This window comes from Panulirus ornatus, chromosome 46, assembly GCF_036320965.1.
Source record: "Panulirus ornatus isolate Po-2019 chromosome 46, ASM3632096v1, whole genome shotgun sequence".
Lineage (NCBI taxonomy): Eukaryota > Metazoa > Arthropoda > Malacostraca > Decapoda > Palinuridae > Panulirus > Panulirus ornatus.
This window is the reverse complement of record NC_092269.1, coordinates 41,156,689-41,177,146: the sequence shown is the minus strand read 5'-3', so window position 1 is coordinate 41,177,146 and position 20,458 is coordinate 41,156,689. Positions and strand designations below refer to the sequence as shown.

The 20,458-nt window shown below is 41.3% G+C and overlaps 1 protein-coding gene across 18 annotated transcripts in view; it reads left to right on the top strand.

Annotated features, from left to right (window-relative positions):
* gw (trinucleotide repeat containing adaptor protein gawky) overlaps window positions 1-10,241 on the top strand; it is a 172,602-nt gene extending 162,361 nt beyond the window's left edge. For all 18 annotated transcript variants that reach the window (XR_011716097.1, XM_071689305.1, XM_071689300.1 and 15 more), the window contains 2 exons: window positions 3,102-3,221; window positions 7,240-10,241. Coding sequence is in view for 17 of the 18 variants with exons in the window: in XM_071689305.1 (XP_071545406.1) it covers window positions 3,102-3,221; window positions 7,240-7,617 (498 nt within the window). In the remaining variant the exon portion in view is untranslated. The remainder of the gene's footprint in view (window positions 1-3,101; window positions 3,222-7,239) is intronic.
* Window positions 10,242-20,458: the final 10,217 nt, after the last annotated feature.

Genomic DNA, 20,458 nt, shown 5'->3' with positions numbered 1-20,458 from the left:
TAATAAGATTATTGTTATACCCTACCTTTGATGATGATGATGGCTTGCTGAGGGTATCATTTTGCATGGTGTAACCACTTGTGGATTTAGTTTATACATGGATATGTGCATAATTATACACATTTGCACACCAGTGGGACCCATGCAACATTTGATTCTTTTTGATCATTCAACAGCCTACCAGCCAATTTTGTCATACAATCAATATCACCAGATGTTATCTTTTGCACACCAGCACTACTTGAAAAAAAGCCCTCTTAACACAAATTGTATGAATTTCCTTTGACTGCTTACTCATTCTTAGTACACTTTACCTGATTCGTCCATCTTGCACAGAAATGTAAAAGAATTGACTATGCAAAGCAGAGTGGCCACATTACACTAAATACCTGTAATCCACTCTGAAAATTTCTTCAGTGATTATATCTTCTTCAAAGACCCTGCCATATTCCATTTCAATAATATTAAGCAAATCATAAAAAAATGCATAGCTCACAGACAGAAAGCAGTATGATGTTCACATGTTTCAAGTTGCAGACCTCCAAAAGCAAAGAAACAGACACAAAATCACACACCTTTAGCATAGACCGTAAAACAAAGCCAAGCTCTAAACATCATCACCACCTTGATAATTGAAATACTAACCAAAACTGGCATTCTTAACACAGTGAACCATGAAGTAGACAGTGCCAGTTGAACATAAAAGAAAATTCAATCTTACAACACCAACCCTACACCCAAACATGAAGCATTGCTATGCTATTTCATCAGTATTCCATCTCCTAAAGAACATTATCAGATAATCACAAAATATTCCCCAGAAATAATCACCACAAAACATTATGATCATGAAAACGTACACAAAATCTACCCAGACATTCATGCTTCTAGTCATAGCAACACTTTTAACTCTATTAAGCCCAAAAGATCATCCTTTCATCAGGACTGGACTTTATATAAACCAGTCTCATGCAACATATCCTGGTTGAAACTCTCCACACCCCCAACTAGTCTTTCTTCTGCCTTTTAATATCACTGCTATGATTATCCCAAGCTCCTCTTATGAACTGAATCATTGCAGAATCGTACAACACATTCCACAGCTTCAGACCTAAACACAACTGCCACTCTGCACATAGACTTTCTTCCAATACATTTAGATTGCTTTCAGCAGCTGCAGCTCTCCAGTACAGTTTTTGTGGCAATAGACATTAGAAAAGTATTGAGCACCACTCCCCAACAAAATGTCAAAAAATGGCTAACCCATTTCATAGAAAGTTGCCCAGCCTGAGTCATTTATAAGGTCACATTTCTAAAACTCTAAAGCTTTACAGCAGTTTCTCTCTCCTATCCTCTTTAATCTCTTCTTACTTGGCCTTCGTCCCCACAAAGTACTGATGTGAATGTCCACTTATATGCAGACAACATCAGAATATCATCACAGAATCCTAACAGTACTTGGTTAATAGTAGACGTGCAGGAATACATCACACAATTAGAACACTGGCTTGCTCAAGTAGAAAGTCTCCATCCCTGTGGAAATTGTTACCCTCTTAACTTCTGAATGACATGAATCCAGCTTTCAGCCCTCACTAATCTTGAACGATCAACCACTCCCACTTGGCATAACACCAGCCATACTAAGTAACATGTATGGCACACATGGCATTAACTCTCCACATCACATTCACCATCACAAAGGCCATAAGCAAGCCCAATAACCCCAGAGCACCTTCCGGTACAAATTTTAAACAAGAAAAGGAATCTTTCAGTATCCTGAACAGATATTTCATTTGCTTACTCTAAACTATACCTCAATGGAATAAGGACTAATTGACCATTTTTAATGCAGTATTAGGTATTTTCCACTGTTTTTTTCAAGTGTGAGATTGATGTGGAGTTTGATATTTATAATGAATTTGAAATGAAGTAACTTCTTAGTGAAGCTGTATTTCTGTGCAACAAAAACAAGCCCTCCATGATCCCCCAAACTAGTTTTCTGTGGTATGTGAAAGATCATTCCATTTTCATACATGATACATGTCTGCATCATAAGGGGTTTACCCTTACCACCCTGAAATCTTCCATGTTTAAGAGGGGTGTCAGATTAGTGGTAAGGATGAGCCCATCTCAACCAGCAACCTTCTGAGGGAAGCAAAGTGGAAAAGAAACACTGGAGCTGGGTACATAGCTCTTAAGACCAAAGAGACTGTTGCTTCCTACAGTGTACCTAGTATTTTTAGTAGACCTCATTGATTGACAAGAGAACATAACATTGATGACACTGCAGCCAAGGATGAGGAGCTCTTTCTTTGACAATAATCTGCTGAAGTACTCATTAATGTTATAGATGTGTGCATATTAAAAACTTTTAGACATTTTCCTGAAACATACCTTTTGGGCTTGCCTTTTTCCACATACGACACCTCAAATAATGTAATATGTAGAAAATGAGAATAACATGCCTATGAATAATTGCTTATTGAAGCAAATTAATGTGTCAGAGAGGAAGAAGAGAAAGAGAATACTTTTGTGTTGAAAAATATTTTGACTAAAGATTACTTACCATACATACTAACCATGACCACTTAGTTACCAGTCATATTCATTAGCAAAATAACTACACAGTTTTCTTATTGAACTTATTTCTGTGTCAGTTTATTTCTGTTAGGTTTGATATAAACACTCACACAGTAGTAAATACAACCTTGTAGATGTAAACCATTGGGTATTTTCATGTGCTCTATTGTTCCTTTCTATAGAAAGAAAAATTTTTTCTTAAGTCAGGGAATGATCATGTTTATGCATCTCTTAATGTGGGAAATTTTGATACTTTGTGAGAATACTATTATTGTTTTTGTGATGCCTTAGCCTTACGCTACACTATTCTTTTTATTAGAAATACATGTTTTTTAGGTTTATATCAAATTTTCATTATTTCTGGATAAAGCAAAGAAATGAATATCAATTTAGATTAATCTTTTTGTATGGATTTTGGTAAAAAGTATTCAAAATTATTTATAGGTCTTATTTATCAAGAGTATTTGATATTCATATCAGTTTAGTTCTCTTGCATAAGTTTTTCACTGTCTTTTTGTCAGATTGATGGTTCTACCCTGAAGACACTGTGCTTGCAGCATGGGCCGCTGGTCAACTTCTACCTATCTCTCAACCACGGCTTTGCTCTCGTCAACTACGGCTCACGAGAGGAGGCTGCCAAGGTACCGTTTCTAACTTAGGCTTTGCTCTGACAAATGTGGTCTTCATTAAGCTGTTAGAAACTAAAAATATAGAAAAGAAAAACATACCTTGCAGCAACCCATACTTGGTAAACTGTAAACAGTGTGATGATTCATGGAAACATAGATAAAATTTTGTGTTATTCATGAATTACCTAACTGCTTTCTTTAGCTTTTTTTTTTTTTTTTTTTTTTTTTTTTTTTTTTTTTTTTTTTAATAATTTCACCCATCTCGTCTTTTACTAGAAACTGAAAGTTATGCTTTTACTATTCCCAGCTCAAAAATGTTTGGAGGGTGGGTGCTGTATCAGTGGTCACTTTTTTTTTTTTTTTTTTTGCAGTGTTGGTAGACATGTTCAGCTAGCCTGCTTGGCATGCATCTTTGTTATTGATAGAGAGTTCTGAAGATTGCTTGTTTGTTATTGTGGGAGAGAAATATATTTTTCATGAGTAGGGTTTATTATAATTACATTTTAAGAATGTGGACAGGAAATAATAGCTCTTAGAGGATCATTTTCAGTTGAAATAGTGATTTCATCTGTCCAGGTTGGGATAATCCCAGCACACCCTCCCAAAAAAGTTAACTGAGAGATATGCTATCTCTGATTACTTTTATTAGTTTTGTGGGTGTTTTTGAGTTTTTAAATGGGAACTTCAGTGAAGGGGGCTAATGGGGAGGTGATAACAAGTAGTGGTGATGTGAGAAAGAGATGGAGTGAGTATTTTGAAGGTTTGTTGAATGTGTTTGATGATAAAGTGGCAGATATAGGGTGTTTTGGTCGAGGTGGTGTGCAAAGTAAGAGGGTTAGGGAAAATGATTTGGTAAACAGAGAAGAGGTAGTAAAAGCTTTGCGGAAGATGAAAGCCGGCAAGGCAGCAGGTTTGGATGGTATTGCAGTGGAATTTATTAAAAAAGGGGATGACTGTATTGTTGACTGGTTGGTAAGGTTATTTAATGTATGTATGTATGTATGCAGAAGCTGGTGACTGAGTTTGGAAAAGTGTGTGGAAGAAGAAAGTTAAGAGTAAATGTGAATAAGAGCAAGGTTATTAGGTACAGTAGGGTTGAGGGGCAAGTCAATTGGGAGGTGAGTTTGAATGGAGAAAAACTGGAGGAAGTGAAGTGTTTTAGATATCTGGGAGTGGATCTGGCAGTGGATGGAACCATGGAAGCGGAAGTGTATCATAGGGTGGGGGAGGGGGCGAAAATCCTGGGGGCCTTGAAGAATGTGTGGAAGTCGAGAACATTATCTCGGAAAGCAAAAATGGGTATGTTTGAAGGAATAGTGGTTCCAACAATGTTGTATGGTTGCGAGGCGTGGGCTATGGATAGAGTTGTGCGCAGGAGGATGGATGTGCTGGAAATGAGATGTTTGAGGACAATGTGTGGTGTGAGGTGGTTTGATCGAGTGAGTAACGTAAGGGTAAGAGAGATGTGTGGAATATAAAGAGCGTGGTTGAGAGAGCAGAAGAGGGTGTTTTGAAGTGGTTTGGGCACATGGAGAGGATGAGTGAGGAAAGATTGACCAAGAGGATATATGTGTCGGAGGTGGAGGGAACAAGAAGAGGGAGACCAAATTGGAGGTGGAAAGATGGAGTGAAAAGGATTTTGTGTGATCGGGGCCTGAACATGCAGGAGGGTGAAAGGAGGGCAAGGAGTAGAGTGAATTGGAGCGATGTGGTATACCGGGGTTGACGTGCTGTCAGTGGATTGAAGCAAGGCATGTGAAGCGTCTGGGGTAAACCATGGAAAGCTGTGTAGGTATGTATATTTGCGTGTGTGGACGTATGTATATGCATGTGTGTGTGGGGGGGGGGGGCATTTCTTTCGTCTGTTTCCTTGCGCTACCTCGCAAACGCGGGAGACAGCGACAAAGTATAATAAAAAATAATAAAAAATAATGATTCATGGTGAGGTGCCTGAGGATTGGCGGAATGCTTGCATAGTGCCATTGTACAAAGGCAAAGGGGATAAGAGTGAGTGCTCAAATTACAGAGGTATAAGTTTGTTGAGTATTCCTGGTAAATTCTATGGGAGGGTATTGATTAAGGGGGTGATGGCATGTACGGAGCATCAGATTGGGGAAGAGCAGTGTGGTTTCAGAAGTGGTAGAGGATATGTGGATTAGGTGTTTGCTTTGAAGAATGTATGTGAGAAATAATTAGAAAAGCAAATGGATTTGTATGTAGGATTTATGGATCTGGAGAAGGCATATGATTAGAGTTGATAGAGATGCTCAGTAGAAGGTATTAAGAATATATGGTGTGAGAGGCAAGTTGGTAGAAGCAGTGAAAAGTTTTTATTGAGTATGTAAGGCATGTGTACGTGTAGGAAGAGAGGAAAGTGATTGGTTCTCAATGAATGTGGATTTGCGGCAGGGGTGTGTGATGTCTCCATGGTTGTTTAATTTGTTTATGGATGGGGTTGTTAGGGAGGTGAATGCAAGAGTTTTGGAAAGAGGGGCAAGTATTCAGTCTGTTGGGGATGAGAGAGCTTGGGAAGCGAGTCAGTTGTTGTTCACTGATGATACAGCGCTGGTGGGTGATTCATGTGAAAAACTGCAGAAGCCGGTGACTGAGTTTGGTAAAGTGTGTGAAAGAAGAAAGTTAAGAGTAAATGTGAATAAGAGTAAGGTTATTAGGTACAGTAGGGTTTGAAGGGAGAAAAAGTGGAGGAAGTGAAGTGTTTTAGATATCTGGGAGTGGATTTGGCAGCGTATGGAACCATGGAAGCAGAAGTGAATCATAGGGTGGGGGAGGGGGCGAAAATTCTGGGTGCGTTGAAGAATGTGTGGAAGTCGAGAACATTATCTCGTAAAGCAAAAATGGGTATGTTTGAAGGAATAGTGGTTCCAACAATGTTGTTTGGTTGCGAGGCATAGGCTATGGATAGTGTTGTGCGGAGGAGGGTGGATGTGCTGGAAATGAGATGTTTGAGGACAATATGTGGTGAGGTGGTTTGATCGAGTAAGTAATAAAAGGGTAAGAGAGGTGTGTGGTAATAAAAAGAGTGTGGTTGAGAGAGCTGAAGAGGGTGTTTTGAAATTTTTTGGTCACATGGAGAGAATGAGTGTGGAAAGATTGACCAAGAGGATATATGTGTCAGAGGTGGAGGGAGTGAGGAGAAGTGGGAGACCAAATTGGAGGTGGAAAGACGGAGTGAAAAAGATTTTGAGTGATTGGGGCCTGAACATGCAGGAGGGTGAAAGGCATGCAAGGAATAGAGTGAATTGGAACGATGTGGTATACTGGGGTCGACATGCTGTCAATGGATTGAACCAGGGCATGTGAAGCATCTGGGGTAAACCATGGAAAGTTGTGTGGGGCCTGGATGTGGAAAGGGAGCTGTGGTTTCAGTGCATTATTACATGACAGCTAGAGACTGAGTGTGAACGAATGGGGCCTTTGTTGTCTTCTCCTAGCGCTACCCCGCACACATGAGGGTGGAGGGTGTTGTTATTCCATGTGTGGAGCGTTGTGATGGGAATGAATAAAGGCAGACAGTATGAATTATGTACATGGGTATATATGTATATGTCTGTGTGTGTATATATATGTATACATTGAAATGTATAGGTATGTATATTTGTGTGTGTGGACTTGTATGTATATACATGTGTATGTGGGTGGGTTGGGCCATTCTTACGTCTGTTTCCTTACGCTACCTCGCTAACGCGGGAGACAGCGACAAAGCAAAATAAAAGATTTTAATAATAAATAGAAATAACATTGGAAGATCAACCAGTAAATTCCTTTTTTCTTATATGCTAAGGCACTTTGGTTAACTTTGTTTTGGTTATGGTTTTTCCTCCTTATCTGAAGCTTTGATAATGGTTTTTCCTTTTTATCAGAAGATTTTACACCTTCAAGATGTTTCTTGTGCCATTGTTTAAAAGGCATTTCCTTGGGTGCATATGATGAATTGACAATAGTTTATTGTTTGTCAGTTTTATGCATTTATTATGCTTTGATAAACACACATTGCTATATTTTTTTCCAGGCACAGGGAAATCTCAATAATTGCTTGTTGAGCAACACTACTATTCTGGCTGAATTTGCCAGTGATAGTGAAGTGAAGCAAGTAATGGGCCAGCCGACCCACCAGGGTCAGGGTGCCCCACCCACTCCTGCCCCAACTAATACCTCAAGCTGGGGAGGCTCTGGTCGTGGCTCTACCCCCACATCCCAGCCCTCTTCAAGCTCCAAAGTGGACTCTTGGGGTAATGGCAATGGCTCTAATCTGTGGAGCACTGGCCCTGCAGTTGGATCCTCACTGTGGGGTGGGGCCAGCCTGGGTGATGGGGACCAGCATCGTGCCACACCTTCCTCCCTCAAGTCCTACCTGCCGGATGGCCTGCTCACCTCCGAGTCCATATAATAGGGGAGGTGATAGGCAAATGCCATCACCTAAAAGGGACTGTCACAGCAAAATCCTGAGTGCAGCAACCATAGTGGTAGTGTAATGCCACAAACATAAGCTAGAGCCCTGCCTCTACACAGGGTAAGCTCACAGTCTTACTCACACACTTTATAGTAATATGCTGGTCCATACATGTGTATATCAATCCCACTTTTATTAAGACACAATGCCTTAAAAGACTTAGCTCCAAGCACACACAAGAATAATCAATCATTTTGATGCTCTGTATGGTTAAGGTGAAGACCATGGAGCTAAAATAGTTCATGTGCTGTGACTTAAATACAAAGTTACTTGTATTGACATGCTGATGTTGACCATTATTTTAGGAGAAACAAAGGTGCAAGCTCAACTGAAGCAAGAGATGAACTGCCTGCGCTTGTCCTTTGCTTTGGTTGGATAACTGGTCCTACTTTTAAATGCCAATATTATCTAAGTCTGTTCTTACCATGAATAAAGTCTTATTATATAATAACAAAAGAATATACCTACACACAGTTTTGCAGTGTTTTGATGTAAATGTACCAAAAGATAAACAATTAAGTTATATCTAGTTTTAAGAGAGATTAAATGTAAGTTCTAGGATAAAATATTATTAAGTTTATAGTTAAAGTTGCAAATTGTTCAGTGATAGCACTCCTCTGTGTGATATTTCCTATATGGATAATTATATATACTTTAAATGTGCTTACTTATGTATCTCAAGTTCCACCACAGACTCTAGTGCTTGTAAGATTTACATCCTCCACACAAGATCTGCTCATATGTACAATGGAGCTCTCCAGGACTCAGCAGATATTCCTCAGTCTAGTGATTAGGTAGGTATGGGGTGCAGTGAGGAGCCAAGCACCATTCCTCAGATCGTCCAGTAGTTCTGCTGTGTCATTATCATGAAGGCCTCTTATTGGGCTCTGCTGTGCATTTGTCATTCGGGCCTTTTGTAGGTCTTTGTTGTGTTGTCATTTTGCTCGCCATCCAAGTATTTTGTTGTCATCATGCTTGTCCTTTTATTGGCTACATGATGTTACCATCCAGATTAAAGTTTGCCATTTTATTACCATTCAGAAGTGGTGTATTAAATCTTGGGTATGTCATCATAATCCAGGCTTTTTAGTTTACTGTGATGTTGTTGAGGTCTCATCCTGTATGGCAGACATGTGGTTTTCAGCTAAGTCAGCAAGCAGAGCCCACAGATCTGCTGCATCATCATCATCTGGCAGACAGAATTTTGTGGCCTATGCCATAATGTCTTCATGCAAGCCCTCAGTTTTGCTACCCTCAGTCATACTCATATCCATCAACATTATTATATTCATGATCATCATCATCCAATTCACGAACCCATGCAACCTTTGGTTCGTTGGTCTCTCCCTCCCAAGGGTGCACCTCCCCTGCTTCTGCTGCTTGTCGGAAAACAATGCCACACATTCTTGTTGTTGGTGTGTACTACTGCTGTCACTTATCCAGAGGGTAACAATGGATAGTATACTTTGCATCATGTGTTTTTGTAACTTCTGGCAAGAGACGTTGTGATATGATAGTCACCAGTGGTCCAAAGGTTATGGTTGGGTATTAGATCCCAGGTTCTTGCTCCAGCACCCTTGAGATTGGCAGCCATATTCATTGTTCGACACAGCACAGTACATTCTGGAGTAGACAGTAAATCTGCTCAGTCACTAAAACTCTACCATTATGTGGTTTATAATTGTCAGTGTGAGTAACAATAAATGTGGGTGCCAGCCAAGGTTGCATCATGGTACGAATCCTACAGTATCTATCGAGATCAACTTAGTAACATCCAGCCAATCAGTGTTCTCGTGGAATAATGAACAACCAATCAAATTAGTGAAATGTTATACTTAGGCATACTCATAATTAAGCTGGTTCGGGCTGATGTTGTAGGTTCCGTGGCCACGAGTAAGTCAGCAGCATACCAAGTGTCAGGTTGACAAACAATGGTGCTGCAAATAATCATGCTAAATGTGAGATTTAGTGATAGGTCCAGTCCACTCTTTCATAATGTTACTATTAATTCTCTTTGTCGCTCAGCTTTACTTACTATTTTTATCCCCACAAGAAAAAAAAGCACAAAAAAAGATGATTGTTGTAATTTGTTTTATGAACTCAAGTCATGGTGTAGTATTTTTCCGTATTCAGTATTTTGTACAGTTTTGAAAAGGAGTATAAACAAAGTGCCACCATAAGTTTTTTTTTTTTTTTCTTCTTTTTTCATTTTGAGGAGGATATATTGTAAGTGACAGAGCTCTTATATGTCTGGATATTATCTTGACCTCTAGCTGTAGTGATACTTTGGAGCCATATCAATATTATAGCTTTCAGAATAATGATCTAAATACAATGAATAATCAAGCCAGTCTGCCAAAAATCTAGACTAAGCAAGGCAGTGAATCATCATAATTGAGACAAACTTTACCATGTATTAGAACATGTTAAATAGCTGTCAGACTTCCAGCTGTTCTGAGAATCAGCTTTGATGATTCCTTGCATTTTGGTGAGTCACACATCTGTGTGGCTCCCCAAATGTTTAATAGTTTTTAGTGGTATGTGTAGTAGGGGTTGGGTTATTTTAGTATTAGGAAACTGTGTAAACTGTCAGTCAGGTACCAGGCCAGGTACAGCATTACTGGTACTTGTCAATTTTCTATTCCTTGGTTAGCATTAGTCCCTTGATAGCAGTAGACCTGTTTCTGCTGCCACTGTCTGGTCTAATTGAGTAACAGTGGTGATGCTTGCCCCATGATTTTGCTTGTTAGCTTGGCCTGATGCCTGGGTAGTTTTATTCTCAGAGGAGCACTGTGTAAACTGGGCACTGTCAATCCAACACCAGCATAGTTAAGGTAAACTGTCAGGACTTATTGTAAGGCCAACTGAAGAAGTACAGTTTAACCCTCATGGGTGTGTGACCTGTGTGCTTCTAGCCCTAATAAATCTAGATCAGCTTGGACCTGATATGTGAAACTTTAACCTCTAAAGTCCACTGTAAATGTGCAGCAATCTCAGTTAAGGTGTTAGTGCAGCTGTGGTAATGGATGCCCTAATTAAAGTCAAGCATGTGCTCCTCTGAAACTCAGCTGCCCTAAGAGTAATTCTTCCAAGATTATTTAGCCAGTTAAGATACTCGCCTTCTCTCCCTGTGTTAACTATGTACAAGAACCAAACTTTTAATTTTTGTGGTTATTATAAATGATTTACATGACAGTACTGTCTGTAGACAGTGCTGCAAGTTGTACAAGCGTTAGATGCCACCATTGCACTTACTCTTGCTGAGAGGGATCTCTGGGGTGTTTCATTACAGATCTAGGGTTATGTATTCTGTGTCCCAAGGTTTACCTGAGGTTAATAGTCATCTCGCATTTGCTAAGTTGTAGCTGGCTGCTACACTTCTCTTCACAGTTGTGATTTTTGCTAGGGTGATTGTTATTCTGCCTTTAAGGAGGAACTAATTGTTAATGGTAGGTTTTATTTGATAGACAATTATTTAGTTTGTTTAAGATTAGGTTGCATAGTATTTTAGGGTGATGAGGTCAGCTTATGGCATTTTCTCAGGAACCTTTGTGACGCAGGGGACGGATAATCTGCTCAGCACTGGTGAACAGCTGATGTTGTGCACTGCTTAGCAGTCTGGTACTTCATCTTTGGTGACAGTTGACTCCTTAAGGAGCACTAGACTTTCAAGGTTAAGTAACAGTCTGTGTCATTGGTTAAATTTTGTTTATTAGGTTGTGGAATAGTTAGTTCCTTAGGCTAGTTTACAGTCTCATTAGATACAGAAACAATTTGTTTTTCAGCATAGATAAAGTCTACAAGTTATGGAAACAACTTTGCCCTTGAAGTTTTGGAAGAGATTATTCCTTCAGTGACCGTAGTATATGCTTAAAGGCAAGTCTCTTTTATTGTAGGAATGGTTTATTTGTTTGCTGAGAAAACAGTTTGTTTCATATTTGATGGAATATCCTGCTTGTTTGCTTAATGAGGAGTGTGCTTCACAGTTGAAGGTATTAGACCACAGCTGGGTTCTAGGGCAATAATGCTCAACTGTGTTTTGAGTAGCAGTCTGCCACTTGAGGACCAGAAAACTGTCAAGTGCTTGGTTCCAAAGAGCAGCATGCTGCTCATCTCTTAGTAGACCACATGCTGCAGTGCATTTCTCTCAAACTATGCAGGACTCCATCTAGAGTTTCCCAGTCTGCATATAGGGCCAATCTCATTCATAGGATTCGACGAATGGTAGGTGTAAGGATCTTTGTAGTTGGAAACTCCGTCTCCTGCATTTATTCTCATTATTAGTGCAATATGTTATCAAAATACAAAGATCATAAAAGTAATCTGATGCATAAAATTGATGCACATATAAAACTCAAGGATGTCTTGTGGACAATCATACGTGATGCATGGTATTATATTCGTGCGCACGGATGACCGTTAAAGTGATTGCATGACTTTTATTCATGCTTTAGGGTGACAGTGATGCATGACATATTCATGCTTTAGGGTGACTAAAGAAGCGCAATGCCTTATTCATTCCTCTTCAGAAAAGAAGTGTAGTTGTGATGTCCTGTGACATAAGGCTGATCAACTACAAACTTATAACTACCGTCCTAGCCTGCGTCTTCAGTATCAAGAACTCCACACAAGCCTTGTTTCACTTTTCATGTGATAACTGGTCTTCATGATTGTTTTATTGGTATACAAAAAAAAAAAAAAAAAAACCTGTGACAAAGTACTGCTGGCTGCAGGGAAGCAAGGCTTATGTGGTTGATTATATGTGCACAAGCTGTGTTTGGTGCTACGTGTGATCCGTGGACTGTTGATGGAGGACCAAAGCCTCAGTAGTTGGCCATTGGCATCCTAGCTGCTGCGCTTGCCTGTCCTCCGTGCTGCCCCCACACCGTCACCCACCCACCTACACTGCGCATGTCACACTTCTGCACCTATCAGCGTAAAGACACTCTGAGTGTAGGTGGCTGTGTTAGTATGACTGGGGTGACTACAATAATTTTAGTTTTGCCTGTGATGTTTTACTATGTTTCCTGACTAATGACTGGTGATTTTCTTGTTTTATGGGTTTAATATAGTACTAATGACTAAAAGACTGTTAATGTACTCAATTTATTGTGTGGATGAGTAATAATATATAATATAATTATAAAATATATATATATATATACATATATACATATATATACTAGCACATAGTGTATGGTAATGTGTACTGAAGTGTAGTTATATGACAGTGTGGTTGTGGTGATGCTTTGATAGTATGGGTGGGCAGCATCACCAGGGCGTGGAAGGTGCTGTGCCAGGAGTGCTACAAGGCCTGTGATCTATCCAGGGACTGAGCTCAGATTTGCCTCTGTATCTTAACTCTGTGATTTCTTGCCTGCATTATCTCCTTCCCTTGTACGCCCCACCCTTGTTCAGCACCTCCATTAACCTAATGACAAGATCTTTTCTTTTACAATTTTTATACTTGTGCCAGATACTGAAAATGCGAATTCCTGGACAGGTCTCAGGCCTGACACATCTTCCTTGCTTAGGGACCTCACACAACTTCTTCCTCTTGAAAATAGTCAGTAGTCCTACTTGGCATTTATACAAAAAAATGAAAAAAGTGTGATAAAAAGTAAAAAAAAAAAAGTAAAATGTATGCCAGGTAGAGTGTATGGTGTGAGGTGCCTAAGGTTGTTATGGTTGTGAGTTGAATCCAAGTGTGATACTCCCCTCTCTGGTCAGACACAAGGGCTTCACCACCCTCAGCAAGTGCAACATTTATGTGCCTTGTGTTTGATTTATGGTGGTCTGTAATGACACCACCACCACCACCTGTGCTCATGTGCCTCTGTAAGGGGGTCACATAATCAGCACAACTTTTCCGGACAGTGTACAGTGCAACAATTGAAAAGAACAGAATAGAAAAATTTAAGAGTAGCAACACCAAAAGCTAATCCCTACTGGAATAATCGTACCACGCTCTGCCTCAGTATGTTCATGGAAAGTGCTAGCCGAGGGACTACAAGGACTTCCTATTAGTGATAAGTGTGTATAATGCACTGTGAAGCTTCATGTTGTTAGTCTAGGTACAAGAAGGCTGTGGTATGAGCATGCAGCAAGCAAGCAGTGATGGGAGGCATGTGGTTGTCCACATGGCCGGTCTCAGGGAGCAGTCAACCAGATGGCAGTGAGAAGGGAAGTGTTACTTATGTTTGAAACAGCTGCTGACTGGAGAGATTGAGTTGGCAAAAGGCCTGAGGAGTACTTCTGGCTTCACTACCACTGCTGCTGCTGCTGCTGCTGATTTGGTAGTTGTTGTTGCTGCTCTTCTTTTGAAATATATTGTTGCAACCACTGTGTGTGAGGTTGTTGCCAACAGGAACTCTGTGGTGCCTCTGTGGTGTCAGCCATCCCACAACTAAATGTGCTAAGTAATTCCTGTTGTAAAAGTGTCCTGATTCCAAAGATCCTTGGAGTTCCAGTTAAGGCTTTTGGGTGATAAAACTTGTATTATGATTTTTGTACCTGACTATGTACAAGTCAAGATATTCTTTTAATATTGCTATATAGATATACACAGTTGATTCCATGAAGTGGTAATAACTGTAGCTTAAACGAACTTGACACATGCAGTCAAAAAGTGACTTAACCTGCAGTCAACTACTCAAAACTCTCCTCGTCAAAATAACAATAAAGCTGAGGAGTAGTTGATCTCAGTTTTGTTACCATCATTGTTGGAGAGTGAAGTGTAATATTAGTGGGTGTATTGTGCCCTGTGCTGGTGGTGGGAGGCTGGAGAGAATGGTGGGGCCAGGCTCCGTTCTCTTTCTTTAGACACTAATCTCTTAGCTTTCAATACTTCATAGTGACTCCAGTTTGCCTCTCAACAGTTTGCCTCTCAACAGGCTTAGTTGTGTGCTTATTTGTAGAGTAGATGATAATCAGTTCATTAATTGCAGCAGTGTCACAATAATGTCACAATCTATCGTAACTCTCTTGGAAAGAACAAAATGTTACATCATGCATTTGTTTGTCCCACTTTTTTTGTAAATGAGACAGTTAAAAGTTTGGGTCACTATAAGAACTGATGACGGCCTGAAGGGTGGGGCAGCAAGTGCCATACCAAGGCTAGACTGGACCACCCTTCAAGTAACCCCACCATCATCACCACCACTGCCACCACCCCCACAGCCACCCACTGCTCCTACTGCACCTCAAAGACAATTGTTGCATCTTTGTCAACATTGAAATGCATTTCAAACATGAGATTCCAAAGATAGCTTGAAGGAAGTAATGGGTGCCATTTGTAGCAACTGATAGGTTTATGACTTGGTTTTGGTGCCAAATTAAACTAGTAATAACTGGATATGATCAATAGTAAATATTTCTCCATATAATTATAGCTTGAATGTAAGTTTTCTTTAGTTTAGCCTATCTGGTCATGTCTTCTCGTAGGAAAATACACAAAACAATCTAGGCTGTGTTCCTTTGTCACCGATTCCAGTGTTGCTCTTAATCACCTAGATGTAATGATTTAAGTGATGGTTACATTCTTATGGTTCTCGTTTTGGACATTTTGATTAGGGACTTGTATACTGATGAGGGCATAATAATTGTATCTTGTTGATACTACCATCAAGACATATCGCACACTCCGTGCACGTTCTCTTGAGTATGTGTGCGCGGCGGTGAACCAAAGCATTTGTTGTGTATTAGCATCACCCCACAGCCGCAGTTTGATGCTGCTGTTGTGGCATCCCGCTGCCATTATGCCCCCTCTCCTACCCAGATCTACTCCTACCCTCCTGCCATAGGAATGGTAAGGGATGGTGATGGCAGGCCCCCAGCTGCCACCCCCCCATGCATGAGTGGTGATAGTTGGGGGCCCTTGGGGTGATTGGTGGCAACCTGCCATAGCTCCACCTGAGGCTAGACAGGCAAGTCTTTCCATGTAACTTAAATGGTATTATCACATCAGCACCGGTAACGAGTCAGAATTTTGTATTAGATGAGTGATGTACGTTTTATACCTATATTTTTAGATGTGCAAGGCAACGGTCGTTGGTGCAGGACTTAGCGTAATATTGACTGATGCTATGCCCTGTATGGTTGTTGCTGCCAGTATTTTTTCCTCAAGTAATATGAGATTGAATCACTGGTATATTATCGGCGAATTGCTCATACATGTAGAATGTGTTCAAGTCTGGTCTAAGCTCTTTTACAACAGGGAATTATCTTAGTATCCTTGTGAGGTTTTGTTGAAGTAGTAGGTATAAGGTGATTATGGCCAGGATGTGGTTTAGGGTAGCACCGGTGGTCCGAACATTGAGGCTTTCACTTTATATGTAAAAGAGCTTAATAGTGTCTCTCTATGCTGTGTAGTGGTGGCATCTAATACGTGACTAAGCTAAGGTAACTTACAGATATTAAAGTCTACAAAAAGTTATAAAAAATGTACTTGCTATTGTGAAGGGATGGTTTGTTGCCTGCTCAGGGTTACCGCACTTAACTTCTGATGTTCATGTGATGTGTGAGGCAGGAGGCAGCACATGTTGAGGTCACAATAGCTGTTTTCTTTGTCTTACCAGTGCCTCTCTCTCTCTCTCTCTCTCTCTCTCTCTCTCTCTCTCTCTCTCTCTCTCTCTCTCTCTCTCTCTCTCTATCTATTTATCTGTCTATCTATCTCCATCTATCTATCTTGCTGGGGCAGAGGGTGTGCTGCAGCCTCCTTGTCCAGTGAGCTTTTCTAGTCCTGAGGGTCCCGTGCCAAGCCTGCCTGACAGGTTGCCGTGACTGCAGTGCCTGGCTGCGGGTCCTCACCCCCAGGAGGTGCCACACACCCACTGCCTCCACTGCTATAATTCCTATCATTCCTTACTAATAATCTGTGCTCTTCCTATTCTTTCTGGTCAAATTTTTCATTCCTTTAGAATTCTCTTGGTACCCATATGGCACATTTTATGTCCATCCCTAAAGGAGCAGCCGCAGCTGCTGCAGCCATGTCAGGTGCTCCCCTTGTGCCTCTCTTGTGTGTTCAGTAGCCCCGGTCCCTGCCCGTATGCAAGCCTCAGTCTCCACCACGACAGCCGGGGCCTACACCTCTTGTGTGACATGACACGCCGCAACTGCTGCTGGGGCTGCCTGCCAATCCCATCCCTTTTGTTGCCAAAATGGGTTCTTTCTTTAGCCATGCTTCCTCCTTTTTCAAGATCCTCTAGTCCTTTAACTTCTACATGTGCTGCCAGTTATTGCCTTCATACTTCCACTGTAGCAATGAAGCCAGGAGCAATAAGGTGAGCTGTCGTGTCCGCCGTCTTCTCAGCCCTGCATTTTCTGGTAGTCAGCCGTAGTCCACAGGCTGAGTTGGTTGATAGAGCGGCATGTGTGATCCTGGTGGCTGTGGCAGGTCACATGGTTAGGAGCTGGGAGGGCGGTGCCTGCGGCATGCCCCATGTATCCACTTGTTGGTGTTGTGTTGCCATGTTAGCAGGCGGCCGCCAGGTTTTACCGTGCTCACTCTGCCGCGCCGGCGGTTACCCAGCAGACCTTCCCAACTCTTATGCTAGGCCATGAGAGCCAACGTAATGGATGGGAGAGGCTGCATGGTGGGTGGCCTGGCACGGCTGGCCTGTCCTCCCTACCGTACCACTGCACATTCCCACGAGCTAGTCAGGGCGGGGCACCACACACCACACCACCTGTGCCAGGTATGTGGTGGTCCACAGCAGTACGTTCCAGCACCCACTGTCCCATTGACTGTGAATGGGTACTCTGTGGGAGGTGCCCATCCGCCCTTGGCACCTCTTGATAACCATGCCACATGATGCATATCCTAGCTGGTCAGTGTGCTTGGACAGGTCAGCGATGCTTTTAATATAATTATTTATACAGGCTTTCTTGTACTGGATGTTCCAATATGCATAAATAAATTTGGTCTCAGTGTTTACACCTATATATTGTTTTCATTTTCCTTGTTTGACCATACTGACATTTGTCTGATCATCTAAAACTTGTGTATTCTGTCATGGTGCACAGAACGTCAATATTTCAGGTTGGGTAAATCAAATCTATTCATATTTCAGACTATAGACATAAAAGAACCATGCAAGATGAAGTGCAGTGATCTATCTTGTCAGTAAAAAATAGTTGATAAATTAGAATTTCAGTAGGTTTATTGTACTCAGCTGTCTCGTGTGTGCGTATATATATATATATATATATATTTTTTTTTTTTTTTTTTATACTTTGTCGCTGTCTCCCGCGTTTGCGAGGTAGCGCAAGGAAACAGACGAAAGAAATGGCCCAACCCACCCCCATACACATGTATATACATACGTCCACACACGCAAATATACATACCTACACAGCTTTACATGGTTTACCCCAGACGCTTCACATGCCTTGATTCAATCCACTGACAGCACGTCAACCCCGGTATACCACATCGCTCCAATTCACTCTATTCCTTGCCCTCCTTTCACCCTCCTGCATGTTCAGGCCCCGATCACACAAAATCTTTTTCACTCCATCTTTCCACCTCCAATTTGGTCTCCCTCTTCTCCTCGTTCCCTCCACCTCCGACACATATATCCTCTTGGTCAATCTTTCCTCACTCATTCTCTCCATGTGCCCAAACCATTTCAAAACACCCTCTTCTGCTCTCTCAACCACGCTCTTTTTATTTCCACACATCTCTCTTACCCTTACGTTACTTACTTGATCAAACCACCTCACACCACACATTGTCCTCAAACATCTCATTTCCAGCACATCCATCCTCCTGCGCACAACTCTATCCATAGCCCACGCCTCGCAACCATACAACATTGTTGGAACCACTATTCCTTCAAACATACCCATTTTTGCTTTCCGAGATAATGTTCTCAACTTCCACACATTCTTCAAGGCTCCCAGAATTTTCGCCCCCTCCCCCACCCTATGATCCACTTCCGTTTCCATGGTTCCATCCGCTGCCAGATCCACTCCCAGATATCTAAAACACTTCACTTCCTCCAGTTTTTCTCCATTCAGACTCACCTCCCAATATATATATATATATATATATATATATATATATATATATATATATATATATGGAGAAAAACTGGAGGAAGTGGAGTGTTTTAGATATCTGGGAGTGGATTTGGCAGCGGATGGAACCATGGAAGCGGAAGTGAATCATAGGGTGGGGGAGGGGGCGAAAATTCTGGGAGCCTTGAAGAATGTGTGGAAGTCGAGAACATTATCTCGGAAAGCAAAAATGGGTATGTTTGAAGGAATAGTCGATCCAACAATGTTGTATGGTTGCAAGGCGTGGGCTATGGATAGAGTTGTGTGAAGTAGGGTGGATGTGCTGGAAATGAGATGTTTGAGGACAATATGTGGTGTGAGGTGGTTTGATCGAGTAAGTAATAATAGGGTAAGAGAGATGTGTGGTAACAAAAAGAGTGTGGTTGAGAGAACAGAAGAGGGTGTTTTGAAATGGTTTGGTCACATGGAGAGAATGAGTGAGGAAAGATTGACCAAGAGGATGTATGTGTCAGAGGTAGAGGGAACGAGAAGTGGGAGACCAAATTGGAGGTGGAAAGATGGGGTTAAAAAGATTTTTAGTGATCGAGGCCTGAACATGCAGGAGGGTGAAAGGAGTGCAAGGAATAGAGTGAATTGGATCGATGTGGTATACCGGAGTCGACGTGCTGCCAATGGATTGAATCAGGGCATATGAAACGTCTGGGATAAACTATGGAAAGTTGTGTGGGGCCTGGATGTGGAAAGGGAGCTGTGGTTTCGGGCATTATTGCATGACAGCTAGAGACTGTGTGAACGAATGTGGCCTTTGTGGTCTTTTCCTCACGCTACCTCGCACACATGAGGGGAAGGGGGATGTTATTCCATGTGTGGCGAGGTGGCGATGGGAATGAATAAAGGCAGACTGTGAATTGTGTGCATGTATATATATGTATGTGTCTGTTTATATATATATATATATATATATATATATATATATATATATATATATATATATATATATATATATATATATATATGTGTGTGTGTGTGTGTGTGTGCATTGAGATGTATGGGTATGTATATTTGCGTGTGTGGACGTGTATGTATATACTTGTGTATTGGGTTGGGTTGGGCCATTTCTTTCGTCTGTTTCCTTGCGCTACCTCGCAGAAGCGTGAGACAGCGACAAAGCAAAATATATATATATATATATATATATATATATATATGTAGGTTTGCGGCAGGGGTGTGTGATGTCTCCATGGTTGTTTAATTTGTTTATGGATGGGGTTGTTAGGGAGGTAAATGCAAGAGTTTTGGAAAGAGGGGCAAGTATGAAGTCTGTTGGGGATGAGAGAGCTTGGGAAGTGAGTCAGTTGTTGTTCGCTGATGATACAGCGCTGGTGGCTGATTCATGTGAGAAACTGCAGAAGCTGGTGACTGAGTTTGGTAAAGTGTGTGAAAGAAGAAAGTTAAGAGTAAATGTGAATAAGAGCAAGGTTATTAGGTACAGTAGGGTTGAGGTTCAAGTCAATTGGGAGGTAAGTTTGAATGGAGAAAAACTGGAGGAAGTAAAGTGTTTTAGATATCTGGGAGTGGATCTGGCAGCGGATGGAACCATGGAAGCGGAAGTGAATCATAGGGTGGGGAGGTTGCGAAAATCCTGGATGCCTTGAAGAATGTGTGGAAGTCGAGAACATTATCTCGGAAAGCAAAAATGGGTATGTTTGAAGGAATAGTGGTTCCATCAATGTTGTATGGTTGCGAGGCGTGGACTATG